Source organism: Hippopotamus amphibius, chromosome 4 (genome assembly GCF_030028045.1).
Source record: "Hippopotamus amphibius kiboko isolate mHipAmp2 chromosome 4, mHipAmp2.hap2, whole genome shotgun sequence".
NCBI lineage: Eukaryota > Metazoa > Chordata > Mammalia > Artiodactyla > Hippopotamidae > Hippopotamus > Hippopotamus amphibius.
Window position 1 is genome coordinate 145,307,650 of NC_080189.1, and position 18,551 is coordinate 145,326,200.

The 18,551-nt window shown below is 39.7% G+C and overlaps 1 protein-coding gene across 1 annotated transcript in view; it reads right to left on the bottom strand.

Moving 5' to 3' along the window:
• The window catches only part of ARMH4 (armadillo like helical domain containing 4), a 123,336-nt gene extending 112,058 nt beyond the window's left edge, over positions 1-11,278 (bottom strand). Inside the window, exons 1-3 of the mRNA XM_057732350.1 lie at positions 9,943-11,278; positions 3,469-3,723; positions 867-1,079 (exon numbers count right to left, since the gene is read on the bottom strand). Of these exons, the coding sequence (XP_057588333.1) occupies positions 867-1,079; positions 3,469-3,723; positions 9,943-11,263 (1,789 nt within the window). The 5' untranslated portion in view covers positions 11,264-11,278. The remainder of the gene's footprint in view (positions 1-866; positions 1,080-3,468; positions 3,724-9,942) is intronic.
• Between the last annotated feature and the right edge of the window lie 7,273 nt (positions 11,279-18,551).

Here is an 18,551-nt window from a genome sequence, read left to right on the forward strand (position 1 = left end):
GTGGATATGCAGCTGTGCTCCAAGCATCTTTTTCATGCTCGAAGCCAATGTCTTGGAAAGTAAAATTTGGCATGAATTTCTCAGCCTTAACAGGTGAGGAAACTATCTCCAAAAAGTGGAACATCTAACCCAAAGATGTAATTAAGGGAGACTAACCCAGCATTAACAACCAGAGCAGTGTATGAAAATAAGGCCCACATTAAAATTTCCGCCCAAGAATATCTGGTGGGCAAACCCAAGGTTTCCATTTACACCAGTTTTCTCAATTCAGTCTGCACACTGAAATCATCTCAAGCAACTCTTGAAAAATGATTCCCAACTGAATCAGAATTGCTGGGAGAAGGACTCGGGCATCAGGATGCTTTAAAACTCCCCAAGGCGATTCTAATGTTCAACTGTAATTGAGAACTACTGATGTAAAGCAGGGGTCAGCAAGCTTTCTCGGGTAAAGGGCCATCTCATAAATAGTTTAGGCTCTGTGGGCAGTTAGTCTCTGTCACAACCACTCAGCTCAGCTGCTCTGGCACAAAAGTAGCCACAGACAATACACAAATGAACAAATGCGGCTGTGTTCCAATACAGCTGTATTTAGGAGCACCGAAGTTTGGATTTTATAAAAACTTCTAAATGTCACGAAATATTATTCTCCTCCTGATGCTTTGTCACTCATTTGAAAATGTAAGACCAATTTTAGCCTGCCGTACAAAAACAGAGGGCAGGCCCGATTTGGCTGGGCCATGGTCGACTGACTCCTGATCGACACTACAGACTGAATACACTTCTCCTTGATCTCTTCTCAGAAACAACAGCTGCTCCGTGACTCACTGAATCCGTCCCAGAAAAGATCCCCTTCAAAGCCCGGATACCTTCAGATTCAAGTTGGTCCAGGCCATAGGAGGCAGCTGTGTTAACATAGCTCATGGATGGAGCAGCAGTTCTTCTTTCGGAAGATGCCTCCGGGTCAGCAAGCGCTGGGGAAGTGCTGGGGGCCTCCTCCATTATTCCAGGGGGCGTCACTGGAGAACCCAAAATCGGTGTGAACAGCTCCTCACTCGGCCCTGTGACTGTGTCCATTAGGTCTGCCAAACACAAGAGACACGACTTGACCCAAAGATAATCAGGATGGGAAATATATACATATGCTTTTACTTTTTAAGCAAGAAATGACTAATGAAGCCAGTATCTTATATACAGTCAGTTTGGCACTTAGACCAGCTCCCCCTCCCACACTGCACCCATCCAGCTACCCAAGGCAAATACTTTATCTTCTAGGAAAACATATTGTCTCAAATCAGAACTTTGCTTTCAAATTTTAATCTCCCATTTATTCTATTGATGATATTATGGATTTTATTATGGGGTGTTATATAACCTATTGGTAAAGGTAGAAAATTTAACAAAAATGTGTTAAAATATACCCCAAGGATGACTTTTAACAATCAGGTCAAGGAGTAGACACTTAGATCTGTGTCTGGAATATGCTCAATTTTAAAGCGGCCAAATTTAGCCCCAGGTATTCCCAAATCTAGAAACTCTAGAATAGTAGCATTTCGCAAGCTTTGGTTGATCATCAGAATCTCTTGAGGTAATTCTTTAAATGTCGATTTTCATGCTTTCTACATACCCCAACTTACTGAATCAGAACCTCCTTGGTGATGAAGCCTGAGAAACTATTTGTGAAAGTTCTCAGGATACGGATCCACAGATTCTCATACACATTGCTGTTTGCAGTATAAATGGAAGCAACCACTTTGGAAAGCAACTAGGCATTGCCTCCTAAAGTCACATATTCATATGCCCTTTTGTCCAGCAACTCAGTTCCTAGGTATATACTCAAGAGAATCTCCTACACACGTGCAATGGAGAATACGTAAAAGAATATTCATGGCAGCCGTGTTCACAATAGCCAAACCTGGAAGTGACCCCAGTGCAAATCACTAGAAAAGACTGGATGAAGACTGGGTGAATAATCTGTGATACATTTTCATAATGGAATATTATAAGCAGTCAAACCAAAAGAACCACAGTAAGTAAATACTGACCTTAGAATATTAAGTAAAAAAAAAATAAGTGCCCAAAAGGCTCTCCACAGCACAATACTGTTTTTATAAAGTAAAAAACTAAAATTTTTAAATGTAAAATATCAGGAGTATATATAGACGTATTAAAACTAAAAGAAAAGGAAGTCAAGGAAATGATGAACACAAGATTCAGGTCAATGGTTAACAGAGGAGGACGAGGTTTAGATGGGAAGGGTCATGGGGTTACCTGTAGGTTACTGACAAGATCCTAAGGGTTTTTTTGGGGGGGCGGGGGGCGGGATGCAGGCAGGCAGGATTGGAAGGTATTTATTACATTGTTAAAGGTAACTCATTTAATAAATAAAAGTAGGATTTACTTAGACCAATGATGAGAGAGAGACATGAAGTCCAAAAATAATAACTAAATAATAATAATAATGTTGGTAATTCTCAGGTGTGATTCTGATGATCACCCAGATTCAAAAATTTCACTGTCCTTAAGATATCAGAGCATCTGAGGGTCTCCTATATAGAAAGTACTTTTTATACATTATTTGAAATCCTTAAAATAACCTATTAGACAGGTAGGCATTATTTAAAGATGAACAAACCAAGGCTTGGAGACCTTAAGAAACTTTCTTGAAGCCACAATACTAGTGAGGGCCAAAGCTGGGATCCAAATCCAGGTCCTTGCTGGTTGCACCCGCTGGCTCCTTGCAGCCAGAGGTGTCAAACTAGGAGAGAGTTCTCAGGGGGCCTGGCCTTCGTGGGCCTCAGAGACAAGCCACCAGGAGCTTTACCTGAGAATTAATCCCTGCCCTTCAGCTGTGCCACAGCTCTCCAAACAAGAAAGAGTTCACCCACCTTTCCTGCTGAAAAATATGTGAGGTATGCACGTGTGTGTGTGAGGTGTGTGCATGTATGTGAGGTGTGTGCATGTATGTGTGAGGTGTGTGTGTGTGTGTGAGGTGTGTGTGTGTGTGCACATGTGTGTGAGAGGGGTGTGTGTGAGAGGGGTGTGTGTGAGAGGGGTGTGTGTGAGGGGTGTGTGAGGGGTGTGTGCATGTGTGTGGTGTGTGAGGTGTGTGTGTGTGTGTGTGCGCGTGTGTGCGCACGTGTGTGTGAGGTGTGTGCGTGTATGAGGTGTGTGCGTGTGTGTGCATGTGAGGTGTGTGTGAGGTGTGTGCGTGCGCACATGTGTGCATGTGTGAGGTGTGTGTGAGGTGTGTGCGTGTGTGTGCATGAGTGAGGTATGTGTGTGCTTGTGTCATGTGTGTGCTGTGTGCGTGCATGTGCGCATGTGTGTGCATGTGTGTGAGGTGTGTGTGTGCGTGTGTGTGTGTGTGTACCCCACTGCCAGGGCCATCTGCCTCACTCATTCTATTCCTTATCAACCAAGAAAAGATCCACCCCCAACACACTGAGTCCAATTCCCTCCATTACAGACCTTCCACAGCAGGAGTAACTTCGAAAAACAGAGGGACGGGTGTTGTTGAAACCACAGTGGCCAGAGGCTCCCATCTTCTCGACAGCTGAGTAACACCAGGAACATCAGCTGTGGCAAAGGGCCGCTCTTTCCCTCCCTCAGTCTCGACATCTCCTCTGGTAACCTCGAGGGTAGAAACCTGCTGCTCTTGTGTCGCCAAAGATAAAGTGGCTTCTGCTTCTTGAACAGCTGTTGTCATCTCTTGAGTGATGATGTCTTAAAAGGGAGGAAACAACATCTTTAATTAGACTAAATCCCTATACCTGAAAAAGTCACAGACAGCCATTTCAGGGAATGAGAAGGCAGAGGGATGGCTAAGAAACAGACTGCCAGTAAATAAATGTTTTCAGTGTTGCTGTTTTCAGGAGTGGTGAATCAATCTAAGACAGAGATAAAGATGTTAATATAAAATAAACATAAAATAACATTTAAAACAACAGAGGAAGGTCAACAGCTGATCTCCCTTTTATGACTACCAACATAATCAGTTTGTTCAGAAACAATTATACAAAACTAATTTCAAAAATTCTCAGAAGCATATTCTATATACTGATTTTCACATTTTCATTCCTGAAGGGGAACTGGAAGTTGACATTTTGAATTAAAGGAATACTAATTGCAATAACTAATGTTTACTGAGTTTCTGTGATATGCCACACGCACTGCTAAGTGCCTCATGTGCATTATCTTATTTTATCCTCCCATACGTACTAGGGGGAGGTAGGTACTAATATCATCCCATGGAAGCCATATATCATAGTAGCCAAGAACGCAGGCTCTAGACCCAATTTGCCTGGGTCTCAGTTCAGACTCAGCCACTTACTAGCTGTGTGACCTCGAACGAATTACTTCATATCTCTGAGCCTTGAGCTTCCTCACTGGTAAAATGGAAATAATAATAGGATCTATCTCATAGCATTTTTACTAAGATTACATTAGATAACACATGTAAAACACTTAGTACATGCTCAGTGCTTGCTAAGCATTCAATAAATAACCAGCTATCATTACCTCATTTTACAAACAACTTAGGTGTAGAGAAGCTAAGGAATCTGACTAAGGTTACATAGTTAGTGCTCTTAACCACTGTGCTAACTGTGCTTATCCCATCAACAGAGGAATGGATAACATGTGATAAACACACACACACACGAATATTACTCTGCCATGAGAAAGGAAATCCTGCCATTGTCCCGAGAAACAACTTGGAGTAGCCTCTGTAGAAGATCTGCACTTGCTTTTAAATCATAAAACACAATGAAACAGACCTGCAGGGTATGACGTATCTATCAGAGGTCCACTTTCTTTACAACATTATAATCTACTCAAATACATTATTAAAGACTATTTATAAGGGTTAATATCTGCCCCCTTCTCAGGGAGGGGCTATGGTGGAAATTTCAAATATTGTGCCACCGTGAAAACTTAATTTCTAGAAGACTCTATTATCTCTCTTTTTTTTAAATACTAATCCTAGATACTTAGCACATTACCAAGTCCGGTAAATCATGCAATGAAAAATAACATTCTAGAAATAGCTGAAAAGGTTTTCTCAAAGTTTTTGTTAATGACATTATTGTTCTTCCTATTACTTAAAAATATTTTTCCTTGGAAACAATTTGTTTGCTTTAAAATAGTGTTTGTATTTTTTTAGTACAAGCAGCTCCATTTCTTGGTCTCCAATCAGTTTGGACTATTTTTTCTTTGAAATGGAGATTTTTACATTTGATGGGCTGATATACCTTGTTGTAAGACAACCTCACTTGTGCTTCACATTTGCTCTTGGTGCCATTGTTTAAGTTTTTTTTTTTTTCTGAAAAATAAGATTACACATCTTTTGAGAGACAGGATTCAGTGCCCTTTTTGTATCTCTAGCAACCTAAGACAATGCTATATTTGCCATAAAAACATGATATATAGTTTTATCATTTTAAGCAGTACGAATTCTCCATGTTGCCCTCATTTCTGAAAGCATAATGAACACTTTTGAGAAAAAATATGTCAAAATAAATGTTCACTCTATGGTCATAGTTTCATGAAACAGCAAGAAATATCAAAAGGGCATAGTATAATACTTTGAGTGACTGCTGTTAGAGAAATAAGAGTGAGAGCTAGAAATAGTAATGGGAATTTTTAAAATAACATTCAAAACTTCTCCACATCTCTCACTCTTCCCAATTCCTGTAGAGAAAAAATATATAATTATTACAGATTACTTTTAAAACCTGATCTTCAAGTGAACCAGCTGAAGAATCAGCTGAATCGAGGACTGAGTATAATCTCAGGATCCTCATCTGCTCATAATACCCAAAAATGCCAAGAAATCATTGCATACCCTGGAGAAGAGAATGTCCTAAGTAGTCCCTGGGCCCTAAAATAATTGGCATTTGAGTGGTTTACTTTTTTTTGTTTTTGTTTTTGTTTTGGAAATTTAAGGAATTTTAATGGAGTAAAAATCAAGAGTAAAAATTCAGGACACCCAGGGATAAAAGTCCATCTTCCAAGAATTGGAAGCCACACCCAGTTCCTTGGCTGAATTTCCATCATCAGCTATTCAAATACACCCATCCCTATTCCCTCTTTCTTTTCCAATGATGAGTGAAACACACAACCTGCACCCACATCTCACTTACAAAATTATGTACAGAATTTCTCTACAGCCTAACTTGCATGCCCTCTTGAGTCATCAAATCTGAACACAGCCAGTGGATTTGCTGAAAGTTGGCTCCAAGAACGTGGTAGGATAATAATGCAATCAGTTGGTCACTACAGTTCATCAGTCACAGTTACCAGCCCTGCAGGGGGTGAGCCTAGACTGTAGATACCCGCCTTAGACAAATAAGGAAGGAAGGCTCTTAGATTTACTTTTGTCTTCCCCATTTCCAGATGGAGAAACTGAGGCCAACAGATTGGGAAAATTTTAATCAAGGTGAATTGTGAAACCAGTTGACCACATCAGTGTGATTAAATCTTCTCAACTGATTAAAATGTCTTAATAGGCCAAACATTTCTAAAGCCCCTCTGCCAATGCAACCAGGTGCCACTGGCTTTGTTCAGAAACTAATGACTCTGCAGTTCCTTCAGCTCATTCAGAAGATCCTGGGATGAGACACGATCCAGGATATTTCTGAAGCACTTTTCTGACAATGTCACTCTCTGGGTGGAGAAAAGGTGAAAGTCATTGCCTTCCTGGGGGCTCCACAGACTGTGGTTGTCACATATCCCTCCCTCTTTGAGGTCACTAGGATCTGCAATTGTCCTGGGCAGGGGCTTTGGGGCCAAATAATGATCTTGAGAAGAAGACTCAAGGAGGACATCCAAACCTGTTCTGCAAACGTGACCTTTCTTGAAACTAGATTGTGTGGGATTGAATAATTTACTTCTGAAAAATACTTGTAATCACCAGAAAATGGGTAGAAAAGCTTTTTGACTATTCTCTTACTACTGCTGTCAATAAACTCAATTTTTCACATTATTTTTTAGTCTACAAAACAACAACAAAAGTAAAGTTGAAAGAAATTATTTGACTGTTTCTCTCTCTACCAAGAATATTTAGAAGCCTTGTTGATTAATTTCGACAATGCAAGCAGTCGAATTAGATAATTCTAGTCTGAATGGTTCTCTATCTTCATTTAATCATTCAATGAACAGATCTTTATTGAGCATCTACTATGTGCCATATATTATGCTATGTGCTGGGAATTAAAAGAAGTTGCCTGTTAAAAGATTGTAGTTAAGTGAGGCACTTATGACTAAGTAAGGAGCATATTTAGTAATCAAAAAAAAAAATCAATTACCAAATTCGTTTTACTTTTTAGGCTGTATTAATGGAAGCTAATGCAAGTCTAGTACATAAGAATCATGGATTCAATTGTGCAGTGAATAATCGGGAACTACATGATTTAATGCTCCAGGAAAATCTTAAAGTGTAATGGAGGGGACTCTCTTGGTGGCGCAGTGGTTAAGAATCCACCTGCCAATGCAGGGGACACGGGTTTGAGCCCTGGTACGGGAAGATCCCACATGCGCGGAACAACTAAGCCCCTGCACCACAACTACTGAGCCCATGTGCCACAACTACTGAAGCCCACGCACCTACAGCCTGTGCTCCACAACAAGAGAAGCCACCACAATGAGAAGCCCACGCATCACAACATAGAGTAGCCCCCACTCACTGCAACTAGAGAAAGCCTGTGTAGCAAAAAAGACCCAAGGCAGCCAATAAATAAATAAATAAAATTTTTTAAAAAGTGTAGTGGAGAATTGAAATAAACTTCTTGTTTGGTCATATCCAATATCTGCATAGTCATGTGGACCCAGCTCTCTCAAGAGAATTTAAAAACCAACTTACAAAACAGTTTCTGGAAGCTTCTATGAAAACTTCCAGTATACTAGGTCTTACAATCTTTAAAAAATGAATTGGACATGTGAAATTCAATCTTTTATCATTTTAATTCCATCTCCATAATACTTTATAAAACATATTACTCATTTGCTATTTTCCATTAATTAGGCTGCTTTGCTGAAGTAACAGCTGTACATATTGCAAAACAATTTAGAATGAGCATATACACGTTCCACTAAGTCTTTCCTTCCCCATTCTGTTATCTGACCAACTACACACAATAAAAGAAAAACATCACCCATCAGCAACAAATACAAGGACTGTCAGCTCACAACATTCACAGATACAGAAGCCAAGAGGAAGTAGAAAGTGCAGAATCAAGCCAGTAGAGAGGATTTATCTGTACTGGGTTTTTCCCCTTTATTTCTAGATGAATTTCTTTTTGGGAGAACGAAGTCAAAGAACTCATACAGTTAATACTATAAAAAAATATTTACCTAAGGCTTTTTGGTAAGAAATATCAGGGATGTGAATATCTTTTACAATGTGTAAATAAGTATCCAATATTGTTGATTACGCCATTTAAATAGATCGCTAATTTTTTTACATTTTCCTGTAAATTTACACATTTTCATAATAAAAGGTTTGAAAAATATTAATCTCTATGAGGGTTTCTCAGCACTATTGACATTCCGGCTAAGTCTTGGTTGCTGTGCACTGTAGGACGTTCAGCAGCATTTTGGCCTCCACCCACTAGCTGCTCTCTGCTGTGACGACCAAAAATGTCTCCAGAAACAGGTAATGGAGATTAAGAGGTACACACTTCCAGTTGCAAAATAAATGAGTCACAGATATGAAATGTACAGTGTGGGGATTATAGTTAATAAATAGGTAACATCTTTGTATGGTGACAGCTGGTAACTAGACTTGGTGGTGATCATTTTGTGATGTATAGAAATATCTAATCACTATGCTGTGCACTTTAATTAGGAACTCATATAGTGTTGTAGGTCAATTATACTTCAAAAACAAACAAACATAGAAAAAGAGATCTGATTTGTGGTTACTAGAGACAGGGTGGGGGAGGGGAAATTGGATGAAGGCAGTAAAAAGGTATAAACTTCCAGTTGTAAAGGAAATACTAGGGATGTACAACATGAAAAATATAATTAACACTGCCATATACTATATATGAAAGTTAAGAGAGTAAATCCTGAGTTCTCATTACAAGAAAAAAAATACTTTTCTATTTCTTTAATTTTGTATCTATATGAGATGATGAAAGTTCACTAAATTTATTGTGATAATCATTTCACGGTGTATGTAGGTCAAATCATTATGCTGTGCACCTTAAACTTACACAGTGCCGAGGGTCAATTACATTTCAATAAAAATGGAAAAAAAATGCTTCAAACATTGCCAACTGATGGGGCGGGGAAAGGGGAGGGAGTGACACAAATCATTCCCAGCTGGATACCACTGGTCTATATGCAGGGGTTATATTAGGATGCAATTTTTATGTAAAATGTATTTTTTATTTATTTCTTTTTGTTTTTCATTAAAACTTAGATAACTTTAGATAAACTTCTAAGTTGTCACTTTAAAAAAAAAAACATAGGGGGCTTCCCTGGTGCCACAGTGGTTAAGAATCTGCCTACCATTGCAGGAGACATGGGTTTGATCCTTGGTCCGGGAAGATCCCACATGCCACAGAGCAACTAAGCCTGTGCGCCACAACTACTGAGCCTGCACTCTAGAGCCTGTGAGCCACAACTACTGAAGCCTGTGCGCAGCAAGAGAAGAGAGCCCGTGCTCCGCAACAAGAGAAGCCACCGCAACGAGAAACCCGCGCACCGCAACTCTCGCCACAACTAGAGAAAGCCTGCACAAAGCAGTGAAGACCTAATGCAGCCAAAAATAAAGTAAATAAATATTTAAAAAATAAATCTTAAAAAAAAAACATAAAACACCTAAAACGAATACAATGCTATGTGTCAGCTATACCTCAATTAAAAATAATAAAACCAAACAGAAACATTCCAAATTAAATAAAGCTTATTTTTCTTTCTTTCTTTTTTTCTTTCTCTTACCTTTAAATGTATTTCCGAATGGCTGATATGCCTCAGACTCATATTCTGAGATGGAAACAGTGGTCTCTAAGAAGAACATGGCATTGTTCTCCTTGGTGGATTCCATGAAGTCTGCAGTATTTTGGACCAGGTTTTCGACAGAGACTTTCATATCTTGCATTGGACTTGTGGGAGTAAAGGAACTTAGATCGGTGAAGGCAGATGATCTCTCCTCCCCACGTGCTATTAGCAGGGCTGCTCCCCTGTGTGTTTCCCCTTCAGGCAGCCTCAGAGCAACATCTGCAGCCTCTGTCCAAGTTTCGCCCCCTTCCATGCCTTCCGTACCATTATTGGTTGCTTGGGTTGTCTGAGATGTTTCCATTCTCACCTGAGTACTGTCTCCAAGCTTCGGGGTCTTTGTCTGGCTAACACTTTCTAATTTGGTGTCATCCCACTCATCACTTACAATGGAGGCAGCTGGAACAGCTGTGCTGACACTCACTGTGACTTCTAGGGCTCCCAGCAGGCTGTCAGTTTCCGGTTCAACTCTCAGGGCGGACTCAGAGGTTGCGAGCCAGTGGGTAGCCTGGGTATTATCAGCTGTCATCTGGGAAGGCTCAGTGCCTGCTGTAGGCTCAGCACCAAGAAAAGAGGTTGTCTTTTGCTCTGGGTCTGCTTCAAATTTCTCAGTCCTTGGACTGGCAGCTGGCATTTCTTTAGTATTCACACAGGATAAAGGTGAATGTCCCAGACTAACTGCTTCCTGACTTTCAGTTGCCAACAGCTGCTCATCCACATAGTGCAGAAAAGCTTGTGTTGCTGCGGTGGTTCCGTCCACAATGGGCTGAATGGTGGCACCACGGGAGGGCTCCTCCTTCTCACCAATATCCAGAGAAGCAGTTGGAGTGATAGGGTTGGTTAACATGCCCTTGGAAAGTCGGCTTTCGGGAGACATTCTCTCTGGCTGGCTGGAACCAAACGCGTCTTCCCCTGCAGGGACCCCTGGCTCAGTCGTAGTGAGAATGCCAGGGCTACCAGGCTGCGTGAGTCTAGCTCCTGCAGGAGGGGTTTCTTTGTTACTAGGGAATGCTTTATTTAACGACGTTGTTGATGGTCCCGCTAGCACTATCATTGGGTCTTCAGAGACCAGAGTGTACTTTGAAGGAACAGAGTTATTTTCTAGGTCATCTGTGTTCAGCCTCTCAGACTGCCCTTTCTCTGCACGAACAGGTGCTACCTCCCTTCTTTCCATGTTGGGGAAGGCCAGACATTGCGTGGCAAAGTTGAGAAGTAAAAGGCTACAGAAAGCCAGACAAATGTGCAATACAATTGGTCTGCTCATAGTGGAAGAGAAATGTGCACATAAATTGGTAGAGTTGACAATTCCAGTAATTGAGTCCTGCAGAAAAATAAAGCATATCAAACTGTCATATAAATACATGTTGTAAATAAGCCCCTTTAAATTAAACCATAAGTGAAATAATCTTGTTGACTTCCTGCTCAGAGATAGTGCATAGCACAGGAATGTTCTATTTCTTTGTACCCTTGAGACGTGGATAACCCAGTTCATTCTTCCCTGCTGAATTTTCAGCTGATTTAACTTGAAGCTCTCTAGCAAAGGGTACACGTAGTTCAAATACTTAGTTCATTGTTTTTTAAATACCTACTTGAAATGAACTACCCTTGAAGTCACATTTGTAATATTCTCCCCAATTCTTCTATTAATCATGGAGTCAAATGACTGCAGAAATAGCAACACGTCCAGGAAATAAGAAGTAAATCTTAACATTTACTTACATTACTTTCACAGAACCCTTAGGTGTGTTTTGAAACGTACAAATATCACCATAAAATACTGAATACCGGTTTCATTCAAGAGTTTTTAAAGTATATAAATGACTTTGAATTAAAATTTATCTTTAAAATAGTTAAATTGTTTTTTCTGCAACAACTGTAAACATAGGCAAAACCTTCATCTCAAAAAAAAGATTAGAAAAGGTAAAATAGTTAAACAATGTACATGTGTGTTTTTTGAAAAAAACCTTTTTAAGAGAACCAAAATACGTTTTAAATTAGCAATCTTTACTGAATATACATTATTGTATGATTGATTTATTATATGTTTAAAAAACTACTCACACTCTTATTACAACTAAAATTATATCCAAACTGCTAATTTCCCCCAAAACTTAAGGGTTTTAGGTTTTCTTATGTATCCCATCATGAGTAAGTTCTTAGATACCACAGGTTTTCTAGAAAATTAAACCTAGGAATGAAAATTCTAAATCTAAAGATCTTATCTTTTTTGTTTGTTTGTTTTGTTTTGTTTTTTAAAATATTTCTTACTGGCATTTATTTTTACATTTAGGTTGTTTTTTTTTAACATACAATAAACTGCATATATTTGTAGTGTACAATTTGGTATTTTTTTTCTTATTAGTAATGTATATACGGCAATCCCAATCTCCCAATTCATTCCCCCCCAACTCTCCCCACTTTCCCCATTTGGTGTCCATATGTTTGTTCTCTACATCTGTGTCTCTATTTCTGCCTTGCAAACCGGTTGATTTTACCACTTTTCTATAGTCCGCATATACATGTTAATACACCAAATTTGTTTTTCTCTTTCTGACTCACTTCACTCTGTATGACAGTCTCTAGGTTCATCCATGTCTCTACAAATGTAAAGACCTTATCTTTATAAAAATTATACTTTGCCTTTCTTCCATGTCTAATCATTAAACTGTCAAGGTTAAGCACGTGATATGTACACATAAAATATAAAAATTTACATTTTCATAGGGTCTTCTCCCCTTAAGGAGTCTGAAGCTTCCACGTGTTACCCCCTATAGTCCTACAGGTGCTTTTGAGACAGAGAAAAGGTCAAGTGCTTAGGACACGACCTAGACAGCTGGAGAGAAAAAGGTTGAACTTTTCTACATGAGGAAAGAGGAATCCGTGGATTCGGAGCTGAGGCCTCTTGCTGAACTACCAGCATCACACAAGTGAATTATCTTGGAAGCACCTCCTCCAGCCCCAGTCAGGCCTTCAGATGACTGCAGCCCCACTTGCTATCCTGACGGCAACCTGAGAGAGACCTTGAGTCAGAACCACCCAGCTAAGCTACTGCCAAAATCCTAATACACAGACATGGGATGAAATAATAAACATTTATTGCCACCAAGTCGGGGTAATTTTTAACACAGAAATCTTGAATCCACAGTATTTTGGGAAAATACAGGAATGGGAAGATGTCATGAGATGCCGTGTGCAGAAAAGGAACAGCATATCAGAGATCATAAATTCAGAAGCAGAAGAAAACTGAAGCCAGAGTGACTAGGAGAAATGTAAGCCAACCCACCCAAGAATCCTCAGAGATAGTGAAAGGGATGCTAAATTTCCTCATATGTAGGATGAGAGGTTGAAGCAATTGTATTTAAATATTAAGTCACATACAGGTAGCTAACATCATTTTAAAAAGAGAGAATATGAGAAAGATATTTGAAAAAGAGGGAACAGCATGTGAACATTCTGGACTTTAGTTATCCCCATACTTTAGATGAGCCTTAAAGCATCCCAGTTCATAGCCAGGTAACAGAATTGATAGCAGTATTTGGCCTGCTGCCTCTATTTTCCTTCCTTAAAACAAAACCATATGGGGACTTCCCTGGTGGCGCAGTGGTGAAGAATCCGCCTGCCAATACAGGAGACACGGGTTCGATTCCTGGTCTGGGAAGATCCCACATGCCACGAAGCAATAAGCCCATGCACCTCAACTACTGAGCCTGCACTCTAGAGCCCGCAAGCCACAACTACTGAAGCCCGTGCACCCAGAGCCCGTGCTCCACAACAAGAAAAGCCACTGCAATGAGAAGCCCGCGCATCGCAACAAAGAATAGCCCCCGCCAGGACTAGAGAAAGCCTGCACGCAGCAACGAAGACCCAATGCAGCCAATAAACAAATAAATAAATAAATAAACTTCCAAAAAAATAGCAAAAACGTATGATAGCTGTGAAGCAAGAGTGCTTACCGTTGGCGAAACTACACTTTCAATTTCTGAACATAAAAGCTGAACTATAAATTATATAGTCAAAGATACACAAAAGCTATAGAACTCTCTGGTTCATTTCTGATCTGTTCAGAGATCTGCCCTTTCCTATACAAATATTTTTCCCATTCAGTGAAATCTTACTAAACATCCCAGAAGATGGATGGTGTGGCCTAAAAGTTGGGTCTCCCTGATCCCATGGTTCTGGATAAAAACCTGAAAAAAGGAGACCATCATGTGTGGCAGTAGAGTTTAGAAGGGCATAGGCAGGTGTGAGAAAAATGAATCCTAGCTTTATTGTTGTTAATACCTGCTATGTGATACTGGACAAATAGCCACAGTCTCTCTTTTGACAGAATGAGGAGTTAAAATAATCTTTGAAATCCCTTGTATCTCCATGATTCCATTTTCATATTTTGTCTATAGAATACAAGATAAAAATACAAATGTTTTCATATTCCCACAATTTCGCCACCAAGTAGGCAAGGCACCAAAATGATTGCATGAATGATTCACATTTTCATGTTCTGAAGCCATGTGGACTGAGAGGAGAACTTTAGGAACAAATCAGACTTGGAGGGTAGTGGGGACAAACAATGAAGACGTAACATAACCTCTATTGCCTTCCCAAACACATTTTTTCCTTCAAGGTTTCATTTTCATCTAGATCTTGAGCTTTAGAATTTTTGTGTGAAGGGAATTCTGCCACTGCTCTAAAAGACTCTCCCTCTGTAATTAAGTGTCAGCCACCTGCTTTCTAAATCCAATTACGACAGAAAAAGTGGAGTGAACTGCAAGCCTACTCTAAGTCTGCATCTTGCAGCCATATGCTCCTTCTCCCCACTATCCAATGTGACGCCTGAACTTTAAAAGCAGAAAAGACAGCCTGTAGGAATGGCAGCAGGGAACACATCTGCAACCCAGATAAATTGGTAGATGACCTTCAAGTTCCAGGTCTTTCTCTGCCTTTCCAAGCACAGCACAGGTTCACACAGCCACTCCCATGAGTTTGGTGTCCTTCGCTGGGAGCTGCATGATGTGAGAGAATAAATAAGGAAAGACTGACCGTTGTCAATTCAATGACAATATTTCAACCTAAATAACCATCTGCAATCACATTGTGAAGGCTATAGACCTTTTCTTTTTTCCTCGACATTGTCTTCTGTCCCTGGCAAAGCGCCTGGCACAGAGGAAATGCTCAGTAAATATTGGATGAACAAACAGACGAATGTCTATAGTCTTGCTTTGCTGGAAGAGGGGGAGGGAAGGCAGATTTCATTGCTTATTAGAAATTGTGTCTTAATTATCTTAAATTAACTCAAACAGCAGAATATTTAACAAACAAAACATTTCTCTAACTTTTCCTTTACACAGTGACTTTGGAGACTCCTTTCTTTTCACTATATCCATCAGTGCAAATTAATTCAGATAAATGAACTCTAACCCAGTTGCTAACTGATAGTGCACATTAGCTTCTAATAGCTTAAAAAGCATCCCTTTCTGAGCAAGTCATAGCACTTTGTCTGTCATTCGCTATCAAGGTATCCTAATGGCTTGGCAGTCCTCTGGACAATTTACTGCATTTCTGCCACCAGTGAGCAGATAAGCTCTTCTGTCAAGCATTATCTTAGACAATCTTAAATAGATACAGTCCAGAATCTGTTTCTGTGTCAAGTCTGGGCATATTCAAGTGTCAAAGACAAATGAAAGACAACAGAAAAAAATACAGCCTTAGCCGTCTTGTTAGACTCAATAATCAGGGTTTTTTCAAACACTTGGTCACTGTTTTCCCAACTAAAATGTACGCTGCTGTTGTTCAGTGTGTTACCGAAATGCAGACACAAAAGGGGACAAGTGTGTTCAATCATTCTCATCAGTGACAAAGCTACTTTTTTCAAAGCAAATTGAGTTTCATGTATAATATATAAGGAACATGAGCATTGTCCTAAGGGTGCTCAAGACACAGGAGGCCTGTAGAGTATGCCAAAAAAAACTGGTGACAATCTGCCTGATATTTTCCTTTTTAGGAAATAAATAGCTGATGTGCAGTTTCAGGAAGAAAGCTGCTTTACATTTTCATTGTCTACTGGATGTTACTTGGATGCTACACACCATCTCCATCTAAACTGTGGTGTCATCTTGAACTCTTCTCTCCTATATATTCTAGATTCACAGCTTCTGCGGATCCTTCCCTCAGAATACCTCTCGGAACGGTCCCTTCTTGGGGACACTGGATTGTCATTATTTTAACTGCCTCTTAATTGATGATCCTGATCAGACTCTCTCCTCTCCAATCCATTTTATACAGTCCAGATGGTTTAGTCTTAAGAAAGAAAATGACAATAATCAATCAAAAATGGCTACCACTTGGGGGATGCCAAGAGTTTTAAGTGCCGTATGTAAATTATCTTATTTAATCCTTTATAACAACCTAATGAGATAGGTACCACCTATCCTTTTCTCTTTTTTTTTTTTTGGTGAGAAAACTATACCAGCTTACAGAGATTAATGAACTTGCCTGTGTGATCGTGTCTGTTGGACAGTTTCCTGCCTTTGCCACTACAACTCTCTGCCTTCCCAAAACACAGTATTTAATGTCTCCAAACATACAACTGCCAAACTCTGTATCTATAATGCAACCCCACACCACCAGTGCCCAGTACAAACACCATCGCCAGTTGGGTATATTGCCTTCTTATGTGCCTTACTCATTTCAGCTTCCCAAGTTTTGCTCATGGCATTGCACTAGTCAGAAAGCTCTCTCCTTCTTCCCTACCCCAGGTATCCAAACCCTGGCCCCCAGGTCACACCCTGTTCACTAACTGCTGTCAAAAAACTGCCTGGCCCATTCTCTTCCCACCCTTCTCCTAGCTTCTCCAGCACAAATCGTCATGTCTGTAAGCCTTATCACCTCAAATAAGATTATGTTCTTTGAATGCATCCTTTGCCATGTAATTGCTAACAATGGTAGACACACAGGAGAGGCGTTCGATAAATGTTTAGTGGCATAAAGTGAATATAAATAACCATCTAACAATGTGAAAAAGAATGTTCAGAATCTCTCTTTTATACTGTACGATTTTCAATATTTCATGGTCTATCCATGTCTAGTTATATGCTTTGTTCATCACCTAGTCAATTTTGGCTACTTATTCAATGTGTGATTTTAATAATAGTAATAATGTCTGTATTCTCATTTCTGCTATATTTTAGGTTTTCAGAGTTTATTTCATTAAAAAGAGAGAGAGAGAGATCACCAGGAACAAGGGACAAGTTTCAGAGCCTCAGGTTAACCTGCTTCCCAATTAACCCTTCACCTTTCAAAATCCAAGTAGTAATTCTTTGATAATGGGAAAAGAAAATTCTTTCCCTTCTTTGTTTGTGTCTTAATAAATCTTTCCATTTTGTGTTTTTCCTGATCCTCAATGATTATTTTATCATTGTCTTACCTTTTCTTTTTTTAATCCTTAAGGCTTTTGTTGCCAACACGATTTCATTTGTCCGAAGCAGAGCTTATCAAGACTCTGACCCTGTTAACCCAGTTCTGGCACACAGCATTAAGGTACCCCATTTCTGATTCACTGTGCTATTGGCTACTGTTACTGGCCTGATATATTGGCTTTAAGATAATCTGATCCCAGTCATCCTTCACTATAAATTAAGTGGCTGGAATGACAGATGATCCTTTCAGTAGCATGTTCAACTACACTGGAAGGAGGGAGAACAGAGTAACCACAAAGAAAAAGCATCGTCCCACAGGAGGAAGATGGCATCGTACTGACAGGGAAGAAGCTAAGTAGGCTGGGGTCAAGAAGGTTACTCTGGCAACTGCCAGCAAAGTGCTTTACCACTCCTCCAGACCACAACTAAGTTCTACATATCAAGCCCACAAGCTTTATTCTCTACAATTTTGCGATGTAGACAAATGAAGATATCTGTGTTCATCACTCCTAGTGTATCACCCTGTTCCTGGTAAAAGAAGCTGGACCTGAAGATTTAAAAGCTGGCTTCGAGTTCCAGCTCTACCTTGGGCAAATCACTGACAGTTTCTTCTTTGCAAAATGGAGATAATAATGCTCAATCTGTTTTCTTCAATGGTGGAAGAGAGACCAAAAAAGGTGATAATAGACATAAAAATGGTTTGAAGAAAAAATGTTTAAGTATCATACAACTTAAGACATGTGAGTGTGGTACAGCCACGCCTTCCCCTCAAAATACAGAAGCATGAGCCATCTGCAAGATCTATAACACCCTTTTTCCCTGAGCTAGTTCCATGCAGCTTCCCCTTTCAGCTTTTCCTATAGACAAAGTGACCAGGGAATTGTCTGACGTTTGCAGAATTCCATCCTAATCAATCTTGATCAACAAACTCCTCTCCATCCACACACAGTTCTTTTCAATGACCCAACATGACACTTCATCTCTGCTCTTTGTAGTTCACAAACCTCACTTACCTGACAAGATCTCTAAATACTAGCTGGCATTTAAGGAGAGTATAATCCCCAGGTAGACATTTCAAGGAATAAACACAATATCTAACATTTCAAGCTGAAACTTGATTCAGATACTTTTCTTATAATC